This window comes from Cnephaeus nilssonii, assembly GCF_951640355.1.
Source record: "Cnephaeus nilssonii genome assembly, chromosome: 7".
NCBI lineage: Eukaryota > Metazoa > Chordata > Mammalia > Chiroptera > Vespertilionidae > Cnephaeus > Cnephaeus nilssonii.
This window is the reverse complement of record NC_137078.1, coordinates 78,101,470-78,117,203: the sequence shown is the minus strand read 5'-3', so window position 1 is coordinate 78,117,203 and position 15,734 is coordinate 78,101,470. Positions and strand designations below refer to the sequence as shown.

Genomic DNA, 15,734 nt, shown 5'->3' with positions numbered 1-15,734 from the left:
AGTGGCCATCACTGCTTGCTCTGTTATGTGGGAGGAAGAAGTAGAAGAGATTATTGGTGGACTTTATGTCTAACTCAGACTTACAGTTTACATATGATGTGTTTTTATCTTAATTCAAATTGATGTGTCAAATATTCTCACTTATTGATAGGTCCAGGTATTGGTTATATTCATTTCATAACTGCTTATTTTCTCCTTATTTTTTTTATTCATTTATAGACACTAGTAGTATTTTAGGAATAGGAGGTTCACATTTAAAGGTTTTTTAATAAGGTATAGTTTTCTTCCTAGTGTTTTATTTCTAGTCTATATGGAATCTTTCCTATTTATTGTGAAGTGTTTTATTTTCTGTATTCAGCTCAGGTTCTAAGTTTACATTTAAAAGCCCAAGTGTTTTTTGTTGTTGTTTGTTTGTTTTCAGTTCACCTCCCTTCTATGATTCACTGAGTCTCACAGGTGTGGAGAAATGCTGAGGTTGATGTCTGAGCACAGCCCTGGAGACAGTATATTTGGGCTCCTTGGACAATTAATTATGCCTGCCACCTCCCAGAATGTTTAAACATTGCTTATGGGAAACACCTACACATCTGAGGGCAAATCTCATGGGAGCCTCTTGGCTTGTCAGATGATAGTCTTACACTTGCTTCGTTTGCAGGATCAAAAAAACCCTCAATTGGCGGGCTCATTGTTCCATAGATTTGAGCCAAATGGAAGCAGATGATCCTTTGCAGTTTCTGTTCTATCTCTAGCATCATAGACGACATAGTTTTCATTGAGAACAGTCTGGGGTTGAATACTGGAAACATCTGCGAGGAAGGAGAACTGAGGAGAGGTGCACAGCTTGAGTCGTCTGGGAAGCTCAGCCCACCCACTGCCACTGGTGATTCTTAGTCATTGTTGTGTTTTGAGTACAGAATTTGGCACATTAGATTTTACTCCCTAACTAATACTGAGCTTTTTCTAGGATTGGGTTTGGATTCCCTTAGGCCCTGTGTTTTGTTTTGTTTTTAATCTTTATTGTTGAAAATATTACATTTTTAAAATCTTTATTGTTGAAAGTATTACATCTTTCCCCCATTAACCTCTTCCATCCTGCTCCTGTCTGCCCCCCTCCCCCACAGGCCCTCACCACCCTATTGTTGGTGTCCACGGGTTATGCATATGTGCATACAAGTTCATTGGTTGATCTCTTCCCACCCACCCTCCCCTGCCTTCCCTCTGAATGGCTCTGTGTTTTGGTTTCACATCTTTTTTGCCTTGCAGTAGAATTAATTTTATAATTTTTAATGGCCTACAATTGACAGATGCTCTTGTCAACATAGCCAGCACAAGATGAATTCTAGTTCTTCTCTGGCCCTCATTTATAAGTCTCATATATATTCAGAATTTCACCTTCACTGAGCTGGACTTTACTCTTCAGTGCTCACCAAGTTATATTTTGTGCAATTTGCCCGGTTCTTTGATGAACTTGCAGTGAACTTATAGTGGAAAGTGACTTTTTGGTGACATTGCTTACAAAACAGGTTAAAACCACTTCAATGTAATTTTCCTAACCTTTGAAAACCTACAAGTGTTTATGGAGATATTCAGAGGATATCATCTTATCATTAAAAATAATCCAAATATCTCTTTCATGGTTATTCACATTATTTCTTTCTCCCTTCATTGATTCATAAATCAGAGAGCGTGGGTGGCTCTGGAGGATTGAAGATGTGTTTCAACATGAGACATGCTCAATAAAACCATCTGTTCTGGTCTTGCATCTTTTTGGGTGTGGGAGGGTATTTTCATCCTTTTTGTTTAATGTTGCATTCATTTCCTTTTCATTTTTGTGTTGTGCATTTTCTGTTACTCTGTCATGTCGTTGCCTTGGTTGGTGGCCAAAGGAGCCAGCAGGGCTGAAGACCCTCCGTCTGGTGAGCATGCCCTCCTGGCGCCATGCAAACAGCGAGGAGCAGGAGGAGGAAGATGATGATGATGTAGTAGGTCCTCCCAGCGATGCCAGCATCCCAGCTGGCATTGCAGGGCCGTCAGAGAGTCTGAGGTTCTCCAGGTCTCCAGTTACCAGGATCTTCTTCACTATCCACCTGGGAATTTGGGTCCCAAAGAATGTGGTTAAAACGAAGTATGTCCCTGGCACTGTTAGATGATCCTGAAGTGGGAATTATTTTGCTTATCTGAGAATGGTTGGCACAGAAAGAATAATGGTGTTGGAGGTGTCAAGTTCCTTTGAGACCTGGAGACCCTTAGCTTTCTTGTGGCCTTGCTGTGTTGCCTGAGTCCAGATTGCAAAATTGTGGAAAGTTTAATTGATAGCATGGCAGTTAGTTGCTTATCCAGACTAACTGGTAGGTACTCTCTCTCCACCTCTTTAGCCTCTAGGTTTTCACCACACACCATGTCGTTTGTTTTCAAAGTAGTCTGTTGTTTGCAAACCACTCACTGCATGGAGATACTCTGCCTTGGTCAATGATATCGCTAGTTGCTGCAGAGGACACAGATTTAACCTGCATGTTCTTAAGGTTATTTATTTTTAATAATTGTTTTTAATCCTCACCAAAGGATATGTTTATCGATTTTTGTGAGAGAGAGAGAAAGAGAGAGAGATTGATCTGTTGTCTCCTGTATGTGCCCCAACCAGGGATCGAACCTGTAACCTAGGTATATGCACTGACCAGTAATTGAACCTGCAGCTTTTTGGTTTATAGAACAGTGCTCCAACCAACTGAGCCACCCAGCCAGGGCAAGGTTATTTATTTTTGGTGGGGAGTACATAGGAGTAAAGATTAGGATGTGTGGAGGGGCATTTCCTGCTTGTAGGCCATAAATTATAGCCCATAATCTTTCTCAATAAATAGGATTAGGCAATATTTCCATTCCCTGACCTCCGAAAGTCATCTTTTCACTACACTGATCTCCTTTCCCATTGCCTTAGAATCTTCAGTTTCACAGGCTCTGCCGTTTTTTAAGCCATATTTACAATAACAGCTGAAATGACTGAGGAGAGGTACTTGCTAAAAAGACTTTTCCTAAACCTTTGATTTCAGAAGTTGCCCAGAGAAGTGTCAACATCCTTGTAGATTATCGTAGTTTGGGAGTGTTGCTTAGAAGTGTTGGGGGCGCCCAGGGAGATGTCTCTGCCTTTATCTTTCCACCTGTTGGGTCATTTTTTGTTCACTTCAACTTGGGAGAAGGCTTCATCTGCAGGTGCCCACAACAGAGCTACTTTACATTTTATCAGCCTTTAATTAGTCCCAGTTTGACATTTACACACGAACTGGGTATAATCTAGTGAGAGTGAGGTTTTAGTCCCAATGTTAGGAAGATAAAAGCAACATTGGAAAGTAAGCAGGAGGAAACATTCCAGAAGTAAATAGCCATCCTGCATGTGCTCGTTGGGCAAACAGACCTCACGTACTTTGGAGTGGGTGGTAGTGGGGCTATGGCTAGGATACCAGAAGCACCAGTGGAGATGGCTCCTCTGCTGGGCTGTGTGACAACCAGGACTAAGTGATCGGCAGCAAAGTCCTTTGGTTCTCATGTTGAACTTCCCTATATCACCAAGGTTTTGTTAACTCTGGGTATTTTTTACTGGAGTAAAGGGTAACTTTTCTGCATGGACACCCATCTTCCTGGAAAATAGGTTTCTTCCTGATTTTTGCCTCTCATTTTGGATTTTTTAAAATGTATTTACTGAGCATATGTAACTCCTCATTCCTTAGTTTAAAACTATCTACTTCTGGCATCTTTTGTTAGGTTTACAATAAGGTTTGCTCTGTCCATTACTGTGCAATATGCAATTATGACTTTCTACTCTGCCTTTACAATAGCATTTAACTGTGATTTTAGGAGCCAAAGAGCCGAAGTCTTTGTCCAATCAGTTTCACCTCCAGGGACAGGTTCTGCCATGTAGGACTGCAGAAGAACCTGCAGAGAAGCTGCAGCATTGGTTCAGCATTAGTAGTCAAAACGTGCCATGTGTTCACGGGAATTATAGCGGCTAATAAGGCCTCTTGGAGGCCTAACAGCATGGTGACCCAGACAGGTCCTGCCATTGAAGGTGCTGTATGTAATGCCCCACGCCTGGCTTCCACCGTGAGGAATTCTTTGTCTTTGAAATGCAAGTGGAACGTGGTCTGGGTGGATAAATTGGTGTAGCTAAAATTAACACTCCCGTTTTTGTTTGCAGCCCCGAGAGAAGGGCAGGATGCGTTTTCATAGGCTGCAGAATGTGCAGATTGCCCTGGACTTCCTAAAGCGGCGACAGGTAAGAGTATCCCGTGGTTCCTCATTCAGCCAGGGAATGTTGGTATGAAGTTCCTATTTAGGGAACTTTCCGTGCCCCTAGAAAGCCCTCAGTAATTGCTAAATCGGACTGACCCAATTCTGTCGTACTTGCTAGTGAGCAGTTGTATTTTGGTTGGACAAATCATTTGGTAGTCCTTACACAGAGCTGTGGCCTTCCTGAGAGGGAGAGTGTCCACAGAGAAGAGTTAGATGCTAAAGATTGAATTGTGTGAACCCACTGTAGATGGAGGTCAAAGGGAAGATGAAAGGTAAACCCGCAAAGAAGATGGAAAAAAGGTGTAGCACCCGGAAAAGGGAAAAACAGAGTGCCACATTATCATGAAAATTAGATGAGGGGGTGGTGTCATGAAGGTCTGAGGAAGAGGTCTTGGCTGTGAGACATTGATGACTTAAGAGAACAGTTTTAATAGAGCAGAAAAGTGTTTAGAGTATATTGGACCTGGATACAGGAAGGGAAAGAAGGTTATCACTTTCTAGATAAGGAAGGAAGACAGCAACGTATTTTTAGACATAGGAGGAGAAGACAGTGAAGAGAGAGAGACTGAAAATGAGTGAGGAGAATGAGAGCCATGGACTGCTAGCCCTACGATTTTTCATTTATAGCCAAGCAAACGGAGACAGGGGAAATGACCTGCTCCAAATCACAGAGCAAGTTAGAGCAGAGTTAGGACTTTAACCCAGATCTCCTGATGTGTAGTTTAATGCTCCTTCCTCTATCCATGCTGTTTTCTACACACCATCTTTCTTCCCATTGCTTCCTTAATTGATGGAACTAAGTCCAGGGGGTGAGGGATGCAATCCAGAGCACAGCGGCGTGGTTCTCTTTGAAAAAGAAAAGAAAAACGCCTCTCTTCTGAGATACAGGGAGAAGGAAGGATGGCTGGATAAAGATACTGTACAGAGATAGTTTGTGGTGGAGAGGAAGATGGATGAGGGAGTCAGAGTTCATCTGCTTAGGGAGAGCTATATGGAAAAGGTTTGGGATAGCTACAGTTGCTAGGCAACAGCAGGGGACAAAAGAACATGAAATGGTATGCATATTTTTGAAGTTCATTTTTTGTCACTCTTATTAGCAATTCTCATTAACTTGGGAAATTTTCTTTCTGTTTATTCCCCCAGCAGTTTGCTTCTTATATGATACTACTGTATTGTTGTTTCTCTGTTTATTCTAATGCACTGTAGGCCCTGAGAGGACAGGAAACATGAATTTTACTTAGCATTTTTATCTTCATCACTTGTCATAAAAATGGTCCATAATCGGCACTTCATAAATATTTGCTGAAATAAATTGACAAATGAAAAGCAGTAGGAGGATTGGAGGCTAAAGTGTTTAAGGTACTAGAGAAAGCAGCATTGAAATGTCTGTGTCTAGAGTTAGAGGAAAACAGAGAGGGGGCTTTAATGAACAAGGTAAATTGAGAGGAATTGATATGACCCAGCAATCCGACTCCTATTTAGAAGCCTAAATAAGGACCAAGTGTGATTTGGTTACTTTGGTGGAGTGAAAATGTGGGCAGGCAAGAACAGCGGACCCAGAGAATGTGGGCAGAGAGAACTCTAGAACAGTTCCTTGTAATGGTGGTGTACAAGTTGTAGCTGTGCAGGTGGCCGATGCAGAGGAAAAATGAAAGTCATTAGAATTGAGGAGGCGGATAGGGTGATATTTGGGTCATTGAGATAAGTGCTAAAATCACCAGGAAAGATGGTAGGAAGATGGTGGGAAAGAGGAATAGGAGCTAGGTGCTGAAGTCGTCAAGGAAAGGGTTAGCAGAGATTGGCACGTGGTTTGGCCCAGGGGGATGGACTTCAGAATAAAAGGGAAAACTGATGGAGGTGGACCTGAGGAAGGTGGACTCAGCTAATACTGACGGACCAGCTGTGGGTTGTCAGTGATTATTGGTTACAAAAACTGCATTCTCAGATGGGAAGGGCAGCTTCTTCCACCCCCTGAGGGTGACTGAGATACAGAGAAGGGAAAGAACTTGCCCAGGTGCCTTAGTCATTCAGGCTGCTCTAGCAAAAGCACCATAGACGGGGTGACTTATAAACAACAGAAATTTATTCCTCACAGTTCTGGAGGCTGGGAAGTCTAAGATCAAGGCAGATTCGGTGTCTGGTGAGGTCCAGTTTAGAGATAGCTGTCTTTTAGCTGTGTCCTAACATCATGGAAGGGGTGAGAGGGCTCGTTGGGGGTCTCTGATGTAAGGACACTAATCCCATTCCTGAGAGTGCCACCCTCCTAACTTCATCACCCTAAATGCCTCAATTCCAAATACCATCAGATTGGGAATTAGGGTTTAACATCTGCGTTTTGGAAGGCACATGCATTCATTCTATAGGATTGGCCACTGAGTGCAAGGGACGATTGAGGCTCCTGCTTAGTCACTGGGTTCATTGGAGTCGCACAGGTTTCAGTTCAGTTGAAGAGATAATGGCGGGCAGCTCGAGGACAGTTTGTTGCGATTGAACAGGAGCTCCGGGAGGGTTTGACAGAAGAGGCTCCCAGGGGTTGAGGTGGCAGAGGACTGGTTTTCCCAGGCCACTGTTGGATTCAGCACTGGAAGGCCCACATCCCAGGAAACCCCTCCGTTTCCTGCTCACTGGATGGTTGATCACCCTAGTGGGGGGACAGTCTGTGTGTGTGTGCACATAGTGTTGTTGGAGTGAGATTTCAGGAGTAAAGCAGATGCTATGGGAGTCAGTGAGCAGGGGGGAATATCAGTGACAAAGTGAATGGAAATGGAGTGAAAATGGAGACTGGAGCAGATCAAAGACGGATGAGGGAGAAGAGGCATCCCTCCCTCCCCCTTAACCTTAAATAAATATGGTTGTGATGACTTAATAAAAAAGCAACTCACAATACCATGTGCTTGCAAGGTTGTTTTGCTGCTGGGAATGTAAAATAGCACAGTCACACTGGGAAATAGTTTGGCAATTTCTTACAAAGCTAAACATATACCCATATGACCCAGCAATCCCACTCCTAGGAATTTACCCCAAAGAATGAAAACATATGCTCACTCAGAAACCTGTACATGAATGCAGGAGTTTTATGCATAATTGCTCCAGGAAACAACCTCAGACCTTCAGTGGATGAAATGGTAAACACAGTGTTGTGTATCGGTACAGTGGAAGACTGCTCAGCAATAAAAGGAGCTACCTATCGATTCATGCAGCAACTTGGATGGGGATCTCAAGGGCATTGTGTTGAGTGAAAAAAAGCCAGTTCAAAGGATTATATACTGTATGATTCCAGTTATATGTCATTCTGAAAAAAGCAAAACTGGAAACAGATCAGTGGTTGCTGGGAGTTAGGAGTGAGGGCAGGGTTTGACTACAAAAAAGGGCAACAGGGGGTCATCTTTTTGGGATGATGGAACTGTTCTGTTATTCTTATTATGGTGATAGTTATACAAATCTATACATGTTTTAAAACTCAGAATTGTACACTAAAAATCAATTTAATTGTATACAAATGATGAAAATCTATAAAAATGAAATCAAAACGAAAGTGACAGAACTCTGAGAACAGCTTTTCTTTCTTTTTCAGGTGAAACTAGTGAATATTCGCAATGATGACATTACAGATGGCAACCCCAAGCTGACCCTGGGCCTGATCTGGACCATTATTTTGCACTTCCAGGTAGGGTCTGTGAAAGTTAGGGTCCTGGTTGCTTGGTTTGGACATGGCCTAGAAGTTGCACTGTCTTCCACAGGCACCCTGAGCCTTCCTTCTCTGTATTTGGCAGTGAACAAGGGTGACAGTGGGAGTTGGAAAGAAAGATAAGGATTGACTTGGAAAATAATGCTTTTGCAGCCTAAACCCAGAACTTCCTAATCATTTTCATGATGATCATTTTCATGATGCAAGGGGATTTTTCACTTGTTTTGCTTGTCCCTGTCATTGGCAGTGTGGTTATTAGAAATCTGCTCAGCTGAGTCAGAACTGGCTCTTTAGGTACTCAGAGAGTGAGGGTGGGGGCAGATGTTGGTTGTGATGCTTTAAAAGGGTGCAGTGAAGGCTTTTAATCCTGCTTTGATGTAGACTTTTCCTTGTCTCTAACGATCTTAGAACAAGCCTGGTTAATGTAACACTATCTTAGTCATTTGTGCTGCTTTAATGAAATACTACCATAGACTGGGTGGCTAAAGAACAGACATTTCTTTTTCATGTTCTGGAAGTTAGAAATCTGAGATCCGGGCACCAGTATGGTTGGATTCTTGGTGAGTGAGGGCCTTCTTCCTGGTTATGTCCTCACAGGATCTTTCCTTAGTACATGCAGGCAGAGAAAGAGATCTCGTGTTCTTCATCTTTTTATGATGGCATTGATTTCATTATGAGGGCTTCACTCTCATGACCTCATCTAAACATAATTACCTCCCAAATGCCCTACCTCCATATCCAATCACACTGGGGACACAAACATTCATTCCATAGCAAGCACCTAAGTAGCTGGATTTGTATATGTGTTTGTAAGCACAACCTTGTAGCACTCATCAAACCCAAGAACAGTGGCGTCTTGGTAGTGTTCAGTCACAGGGCTTTCATAAGGCCAGTCCTTTTCAAGTAAGTATAGCCCTATCTTTATAAAAAGACTGTCTGGAATCACTAACAAAACTAAGCAAAGCTTTTTCTCAGGCAATTCGCCCATACCCAATTGCTGTACAGGAGGCTGATTAGAGGGAGCACTTCTTGGGCAGGTGAGAAAAGAAGGCTGATGTGGTATCTCAAAGTATTGACTCCTGGAGTTGAGGCCTTGGGATGTCCTACTTGGTGAGTTAGCGCCACCTGCTGGTTCAAGGCAGAACAGCAGGTGTGCCATAATTCCTAAGAACTTGAGAAAATTCTGAGAGTTTAGGGCTTATTTCTTGGGGCTCTGGTTTGGAGCTAGTGCTGACAATTGACAGCATTGGTAGGCTTAGGAAAGTGTGGAGGTAACATGTATCTTTGTGGGACCACGGGGTGGCCTTGGGCATCCTTTGGATATAGGGATAACCAGGGACATGAAATTGGCAAGATGTTCCTTCGCAGGGTGGGAATCAGAATCCAAACAAGGTGCACATATTGCATTAAATTTTCCTCCCCATCTCCTTGCAATTTGTTGAATAAATCAGGTCTTTTGTCCTATAAGGTTAATAAAGATACTGATGGCATCTCTGGCATGTCTTCTAACATTGCCCACCCCTCTATCGTATTGCCTATAAGCTGGGGGGTTTAGATCTAGACCCGAGGCTCAATCACATTCAGGTTCATTTGGGGTTGGGGCAAGGATGGTAGTCTTATGCTGTATACTTTTATTGCTATACATCAGGAGACATATAATGTCTGTAGTCTCTCTTTTCATGATAAGATTGATTAGTGGGGTCAGGTGTTATCAGCCTGATCCAGCCATTCTGCATTCCCTGTTAGCTCTTCACCTAATAGTTTTAGCAGCTACTGATCATCATTGCCAGTTCCATTATTTCATTAGAAGTTGCAAAATAGTGACACTCAAATTCTATAAATTTTTTTATTATTTGTCTGGAAAATTTCTATAAAGAAGAACTTCACCATTATCAGTTACCCTGAAAGATAGCTCCTATGGGAGAGAGAAGATAAAAAATAAATAATCCCAACTTTCCCTCTGTTTGCCAGTTTTTAGAATAATTAGTTGGTTCTCTGAGATTTTTCAGAGATGACCAATGGAAGATTTTTTGTTGACACTCCCCCCCGCCCCCCCCCCCCCACACGCAGTTATTATTCTTTATAATACTCAGATAGCTTCATCTTGGGCCAGTAAGAGCCTTTTCAAGTTGAGATTCTGAGTCCTTTGGCACGAACCTCATAGTCTTTGATCATTTCCATTTTTTCTGATGAGATGAGATGAGATGCACATGTATTTTCTGTCCCAGACCTGAAATTAGCGATTTCTCCAAGGAACTGAATTCTTTTTTTAAAAAAATATATTTTATTGAATTTTTAAAGAGAGGAAGGGAGAGGGATAGAGAGCTAGAAACATAAATGAGAGAGAAACATCGATCAGCTGCCTCCTGCACACCCCCTACTGGGGATGTGCCCACAACTAAGGTACATGCCCTTGACCGGAATCGAACCTGGACCTTTCAGTCCACAGGCCGACGCTCTATCCACTGAGCCAAACCGGTTTCGGCAGGAACTCAATTCTTAACCGACATTCTGAGTGCTCCTGGGTGGCCGTTGTTTCTGACTTTTTCTCTGGACAGAGCTTCCAACATTGTGTACAGCAGGTCCTCGGGTTACGTCGGAGATCCGTTCCTACGGTGCGACATAATGCGATTTTCGCCGTAAGTCGGAACCCACCTACATGAGCACCTACATCACTCCCATGGAGCACATACACAGCAGTAATGAAGTGAAACAGTAAAAAAATTTAAAAGAAAGATAACAATTCCTGACCTTTACTTGTGGTAAATAAAAAATAAAAAACATAAAGCACATATGTACATACATCAAAATGACGGAACTTTTTTTTTTAATAAGTAAATGGGAGGGAGATGGTGACGTAACCACGAAACGATGAATGTCGAGTCCTACGTAACTCGAGGACTGCCTGTATTTCTCTTTAAAAAAATCATTAATTTATAGTGATATTTCTAATTTAGAATTACAGAGCTTTTATCTTTTTCTTTGACTTTGTACAGGGGTGGGCAAAAGTAGGTTTATAGTTGTGAATATATGAAACAGTTAATAAAACTATTGTAATAATTATAACTTGCATGTCTTTTTCCATATGAACAACTGTAAACCTACTGTTGCTCATCCCTGCATTTATATTCTTTTTTCTTAGACTGAAATCTTGATCCTAACACAGTAACATATCACATATTTCCTTTTCTTTTTACATATGTACACATATGTCTGTAAAATCATATGTATTTTATATATTTGAATCAAAATAACAATATCAGTGTTATTATTAACAATATTATCACTAAGAAGTTTATGATTTCTTTGCAGTTTTTTTGCCCTTAATGTAAATTTCCTAAGGACGTACAAATAATTATATTTTAAAGTCATTTGAAATAATTTATTTGTATTGTTAAACCAGCAAGTCAATACATAATTAGGCTCATTTGTTTTTACTTGCTTTCAGTGTTTAGGGATTTTTTTCTCTTTCAACTTTATTTTTCATTATATAGATTATATTATATACATTATATGTTTATATTGTTCCAAAGGGGAATTCTTAAAAGTGAGTATAAACTGTATTCAAAGAGGTCCAGTGTTCATCTCTGCTCCCTCCATCCTGTTTCTTCCCTTTCTCTATAGTTAGCTAACCTTAAACATTTTTTTAAATCCTCACCCAAGTATATGTTTTTGTTTTAAAATAGATTTTTCCAGTGAGAGAAAGGAAAGGAAAGGAAAGGGAAGGAAAGGAAAGGGGAAGGGGAAGGGGAAGGGGAAGGGGAAGGGGAAGGGAAAGGGGAAGGGGAAGGGAAGGGGAAGGGGAAGGGGAAGGGGAGGGAAGGGGAAGGAAAGGGGAGGGAGGGAGGGAGGGAGGGAAGGAGGGAGGGAGGGAGGAGAGAGAGAGAGGAGAGAGAGAGAGAGAGGAGAGAGAGAGAGAGAAGGAAACATCTATGTAAGAGAAACTTTGATCGGTTGCCTCCTATACACGCCCCAACCAGGGATCTAACCCACAACCTAGGTATGTGGCCTGACTGGGAATCAAACCTGCAACCTTTGGTGCACGGGACAATGGCCAGGGGTTAACTTTTTAAAAACATCTTTTTTGGTTATTTTATTGTTTTGTTTTAGGAAAATACATACTTAAAAAAATTTATTGAGGTATATTTTACATACATGAAATATTGTATATTTCAGTGATTTTTATGAGTTGTACAGCAATCACCCTAAGCCAGTTTTAGAACATTTTTATCATTCCAGTATTATCCCTCTTGCTCATTTACAGCTCTCTATTCCCATCCCTAGCCTCAAGCAACCACTACTCTATTTTCAGTCTCTTTAGATTTGCCTATTCTGGACATTTCACCTAGTGGGATCATATAATATATGATCTTTTATGTCTGGTTTCTTTCACTTAGCATAATATCTTTGAGATTCATGCATGTTGTAGCATGTGTCAGTATTTCATACCTCTTTATGCTGAGTAGTATTCTGTTGTATGGATATACCATATATTTTGTTTGTCTGTTCAGCAGTTGATAGATATTTGTGTTGTTATGTTTTTGCTATTATAAATAGTGTTGCTATGAATAGTTGAGTACTAGTTTTTGTGTGAATGTAAGTTTTCATTTCTCTTGATATATACCTAGGAGTGGAATTGCTGAGTTGTATGATGAGTTTATGTACAACTTTTTAAGAAACTGCCAAACTGTCTTCCAAAGTGACTGTACCGTTTTACATTCCCACCAGCAATGTGTGAGGGTTCCTGTGTCTCCACATCTTCACCAAAATTTGTTGTCTGTCCTTTAGATTATAGACATCACAGTGAGTGTGAAATGATATCTCCTTGTGGTTTTAGTTTGTAGGAAAATGTATTCTTTAATTGAATTCTACAAACATTTACTGAAGACTAGCTATAAGCAAGGTCTTAGGTAGAGTTTGTGGGAGATATAAAACTGAACTAGGCATAGAATCAATCCAGTTCGACTATATGATTCAAAGAAATGACAAGAGACGTACTATAAAATAACTTGATAGAGATTAAACAATCAGGGAGGTATGGGACAGGGAGGTGGAAGATAGCCTGTACTCAATAACGGATTTTATAACTTCCAGGGCTTTTGACCTAGCCCATTGCTCCTTACCCTGTTATCAGTTTTATTGAAAGACTAGAGGCCCGGTGCACGAAATTCGTGCATGGTGTGTGTGTGTGTGTGTGTGTGTGTGTGTGTGTGTGTGTGTGTGTGGTGTGTGTGTGTGTGTTTGTCCCTACCGGGATCGGGCCTAAACGGGCAGTCGGACATCCCTCTCACAATCCAGGACTGCTGGCTCCCAACTGCTCGCCTGCCTGCCTTCCTGATTGCCCCTAACCACTTCTTCCTGCCAGCCTAATCACCCCCTAACCACTCCCCTGCCAGCATGATTGATGCCTAACTACTCCCCTGCCAGCCTGTTTGCCCCTAACTGCCCTCCCCTGCAGGCCTGGTCACCCCTAACGGCCCTCCCCTGCAGGCCTGGTCACCCCTAACTGCCCTCCCCTGCAGGCCTGGTCCCCCCCAACTGCTCTCCCCTGCAGGCCTGGGTCCCCCCCCCAACTGCCCTTCCCTGAAGGCCTGATCACCCCCAACTTCCCGCCTCTGCCAGCCTGGTCACCCCTAACTGCCCTCCCCTCCAGGTTTGATCGCCCCCAACTGCCATCCCTTGCAGGCCTAGTCCCTCCCAACTGCCCTCCCCTGCTGGCCATCTTGTGTCCACATGGGGGCAGGATCTTTGACCACATGGGGGCAGCCATCTTGTGTGTTGGAGTGATGGTCAATCTGCATATTACTCTTTTATAGATAGGATAGAGCAGTGGTCGGCAAACTGCGGCTCGTGAGCCACATGCGGCTCTTTGGCCCCTTGAGTTTGTGGCTCGCGAGCTGTGGTTTGCCGACCACTGCTCTAAGGTATCACCCAAATCATTGTCCTAAAGCAGTTGTCGGCAAACCACGGCTCGCGAGCCACAAACTCAAGGGGCCAAAGAGCCGCATGTGGCTCACAAGCCACAGTTTGCCGACCACTGGGATAGAGGCCTGGTGCATGGGTGGGGGCCAGCTGGTTTGCCCTGAAGGGTGTCCTGGATCAGGGTGGGAGTTCCCTTGGGGTGTGGGGCAGCCTGGGTGAGGGGCCTGTGGTGGTTTGCAGGCCGGCCACGCCCGCCGGCGACCCAAGCAGAGGCCCTGGTATCTGGGATTTATTTATCTTCTACAATTGAAACTTTGTAGTCTGGAGCGGAGCCAAGCCTTCTGCTCGCTCCGTGGGGGCAGCCATTTCTGTTGGGATTTATTTATCTTCTATAATTGAAACTTTGTAGCCTTAAGCAGAGGCCAAGCAGGCCAGGGCAGGCGGAAAGCTTGGCTTCCTCCATTGCCAGGGAAACCCAAGCCTCCCTCCTGCTCTCTGTGGCTGCAGCCATCTTGGTTGGGTTAATTTGCATACTCCTAATTGGCTGGTGGGCATGGCTGGTGGGTGTAGCAGATGTATGGTCAATTTGCATATTACTCTTTTATTAGACAGGATATAAACAGCTCTGGCTTTGTCTTCTGCATGCATATTGGCTACCTGCTTTTCTCTTTTGCTATTTCAAGTATAGTGGAATGTCTGTTTTGTCTTCTCGTGGAGGGAAGCTTTTCTGCCAGAGTATTTTCTCAGATGCAACTGATTACTAATTCCTTTCTTTGCTTTTTTGAAGTCTTGGTGTTTGCATATAGTACTAGCTAAGTGTTTGGGAGTGTGGGAAAAGGTTCCCTGTCTCTGCAAAGCTTTTGGTTGGCTGATAAAGAATTATATAGAGCTGTCCTCCTTGTCTTGCTTCAGATAGGACGTGATATGTATCTTGCTAGTTAGGTATCATTGTGGTTTTCTAGTCTTTTATTATGGAGTGTCTATTAACTGTCTTCACCAAGAACATGTGCTATATAAAGCAAAATAGAAATGCAGAGTACAACTATTAAATGTTAGGGGATCAGTAAAATAGTCATAATAGTTTATCTTTGTTATTGGTGAAGTAGAATAATGATATAGATAGAGGTCATGGTTGTCATATCAAGGGAGTATTCAGTTGAAGGAGAGGCTGGTTCCAGATAAAAAATTTGCTACTACTGCCTTGCTGGTGTGCCTCAGTGGTTGAGTGTGGACCCCTGAACCAAGAGGTCACGGGTTTGATTCTCTGTCAGGGCACATGCCCAGGTTAGATCCCCAGTAGGGTGAAGCAGGAGGCAGCTGATTGATGTTTCTCTCTCACCAATGTTTCTATCTCTCTATCCCTTTCCCTTCCTCTCTCTCTAAAAAGAAATAAAAACATTTGTAAAAAATTTGCTACTTACTGATGTGACTGGTAGTATTGATAACTTTATAAAGATGTTTATGGTTTCCAAAATGTTTAACACATATTAAAAAGAGATGTGCTAAATGATAGGGATTCTTTTTATTTAAGTTTTTAGTTATGAAAATTTCAAGTACGCAGAAAAGTATATAACATCTTCGTGTGTGTGGTCACCTTCAAAATTAAACAGATGCTAATATTTTTGTTACATTTACTTCAGGTTTTTTTCTCTTTCTCTTTAAAGAAATAAAACATTTTAGATACAGCCAATTTTCTTGCTCCCTCCAACCCCCAGGTAAATACTATCCTGAAGTTGATGGATGTCATTCCCATATATGCTTTTGAACCTTTCTGACAGAAGCAGTATTCATAAGCAGTATGCGCTGTAGTTTGAATGTTTTTATGTTTGACCCAGAGGTA

General features: G+C 42.3%; 1 protein-coding gene across 9 annotated transcripts in view; it reads left to right on the top strand.

Moving 5' to 3' along the window:
- The window catches only part of MACF1 (microtubule actin crosslinking factor 1), a 331,345-nt gene that overhangs the window by 128,702 nt on the left and 186,909 nt on the right, over positions 1–15,734 (top strand). For all 9 annotated transcript variants that reach the window (XM_079776973.1, XM_079776975.1, XM_079776977.1 and 6 more), the window contains exons 4-5: positions 4,190–4,267; positions 7,859–7,951. In XM_079776973.1, coding sequence (XP_079633099.1) covers positions 4,190–4,267; positions 7,859–7,951 — 171 coding nt within the window. The remainder of the gene's footprint in view (positions 1–4,189; positions 4,268–7,858; positions 7,952–15,734) is intronic.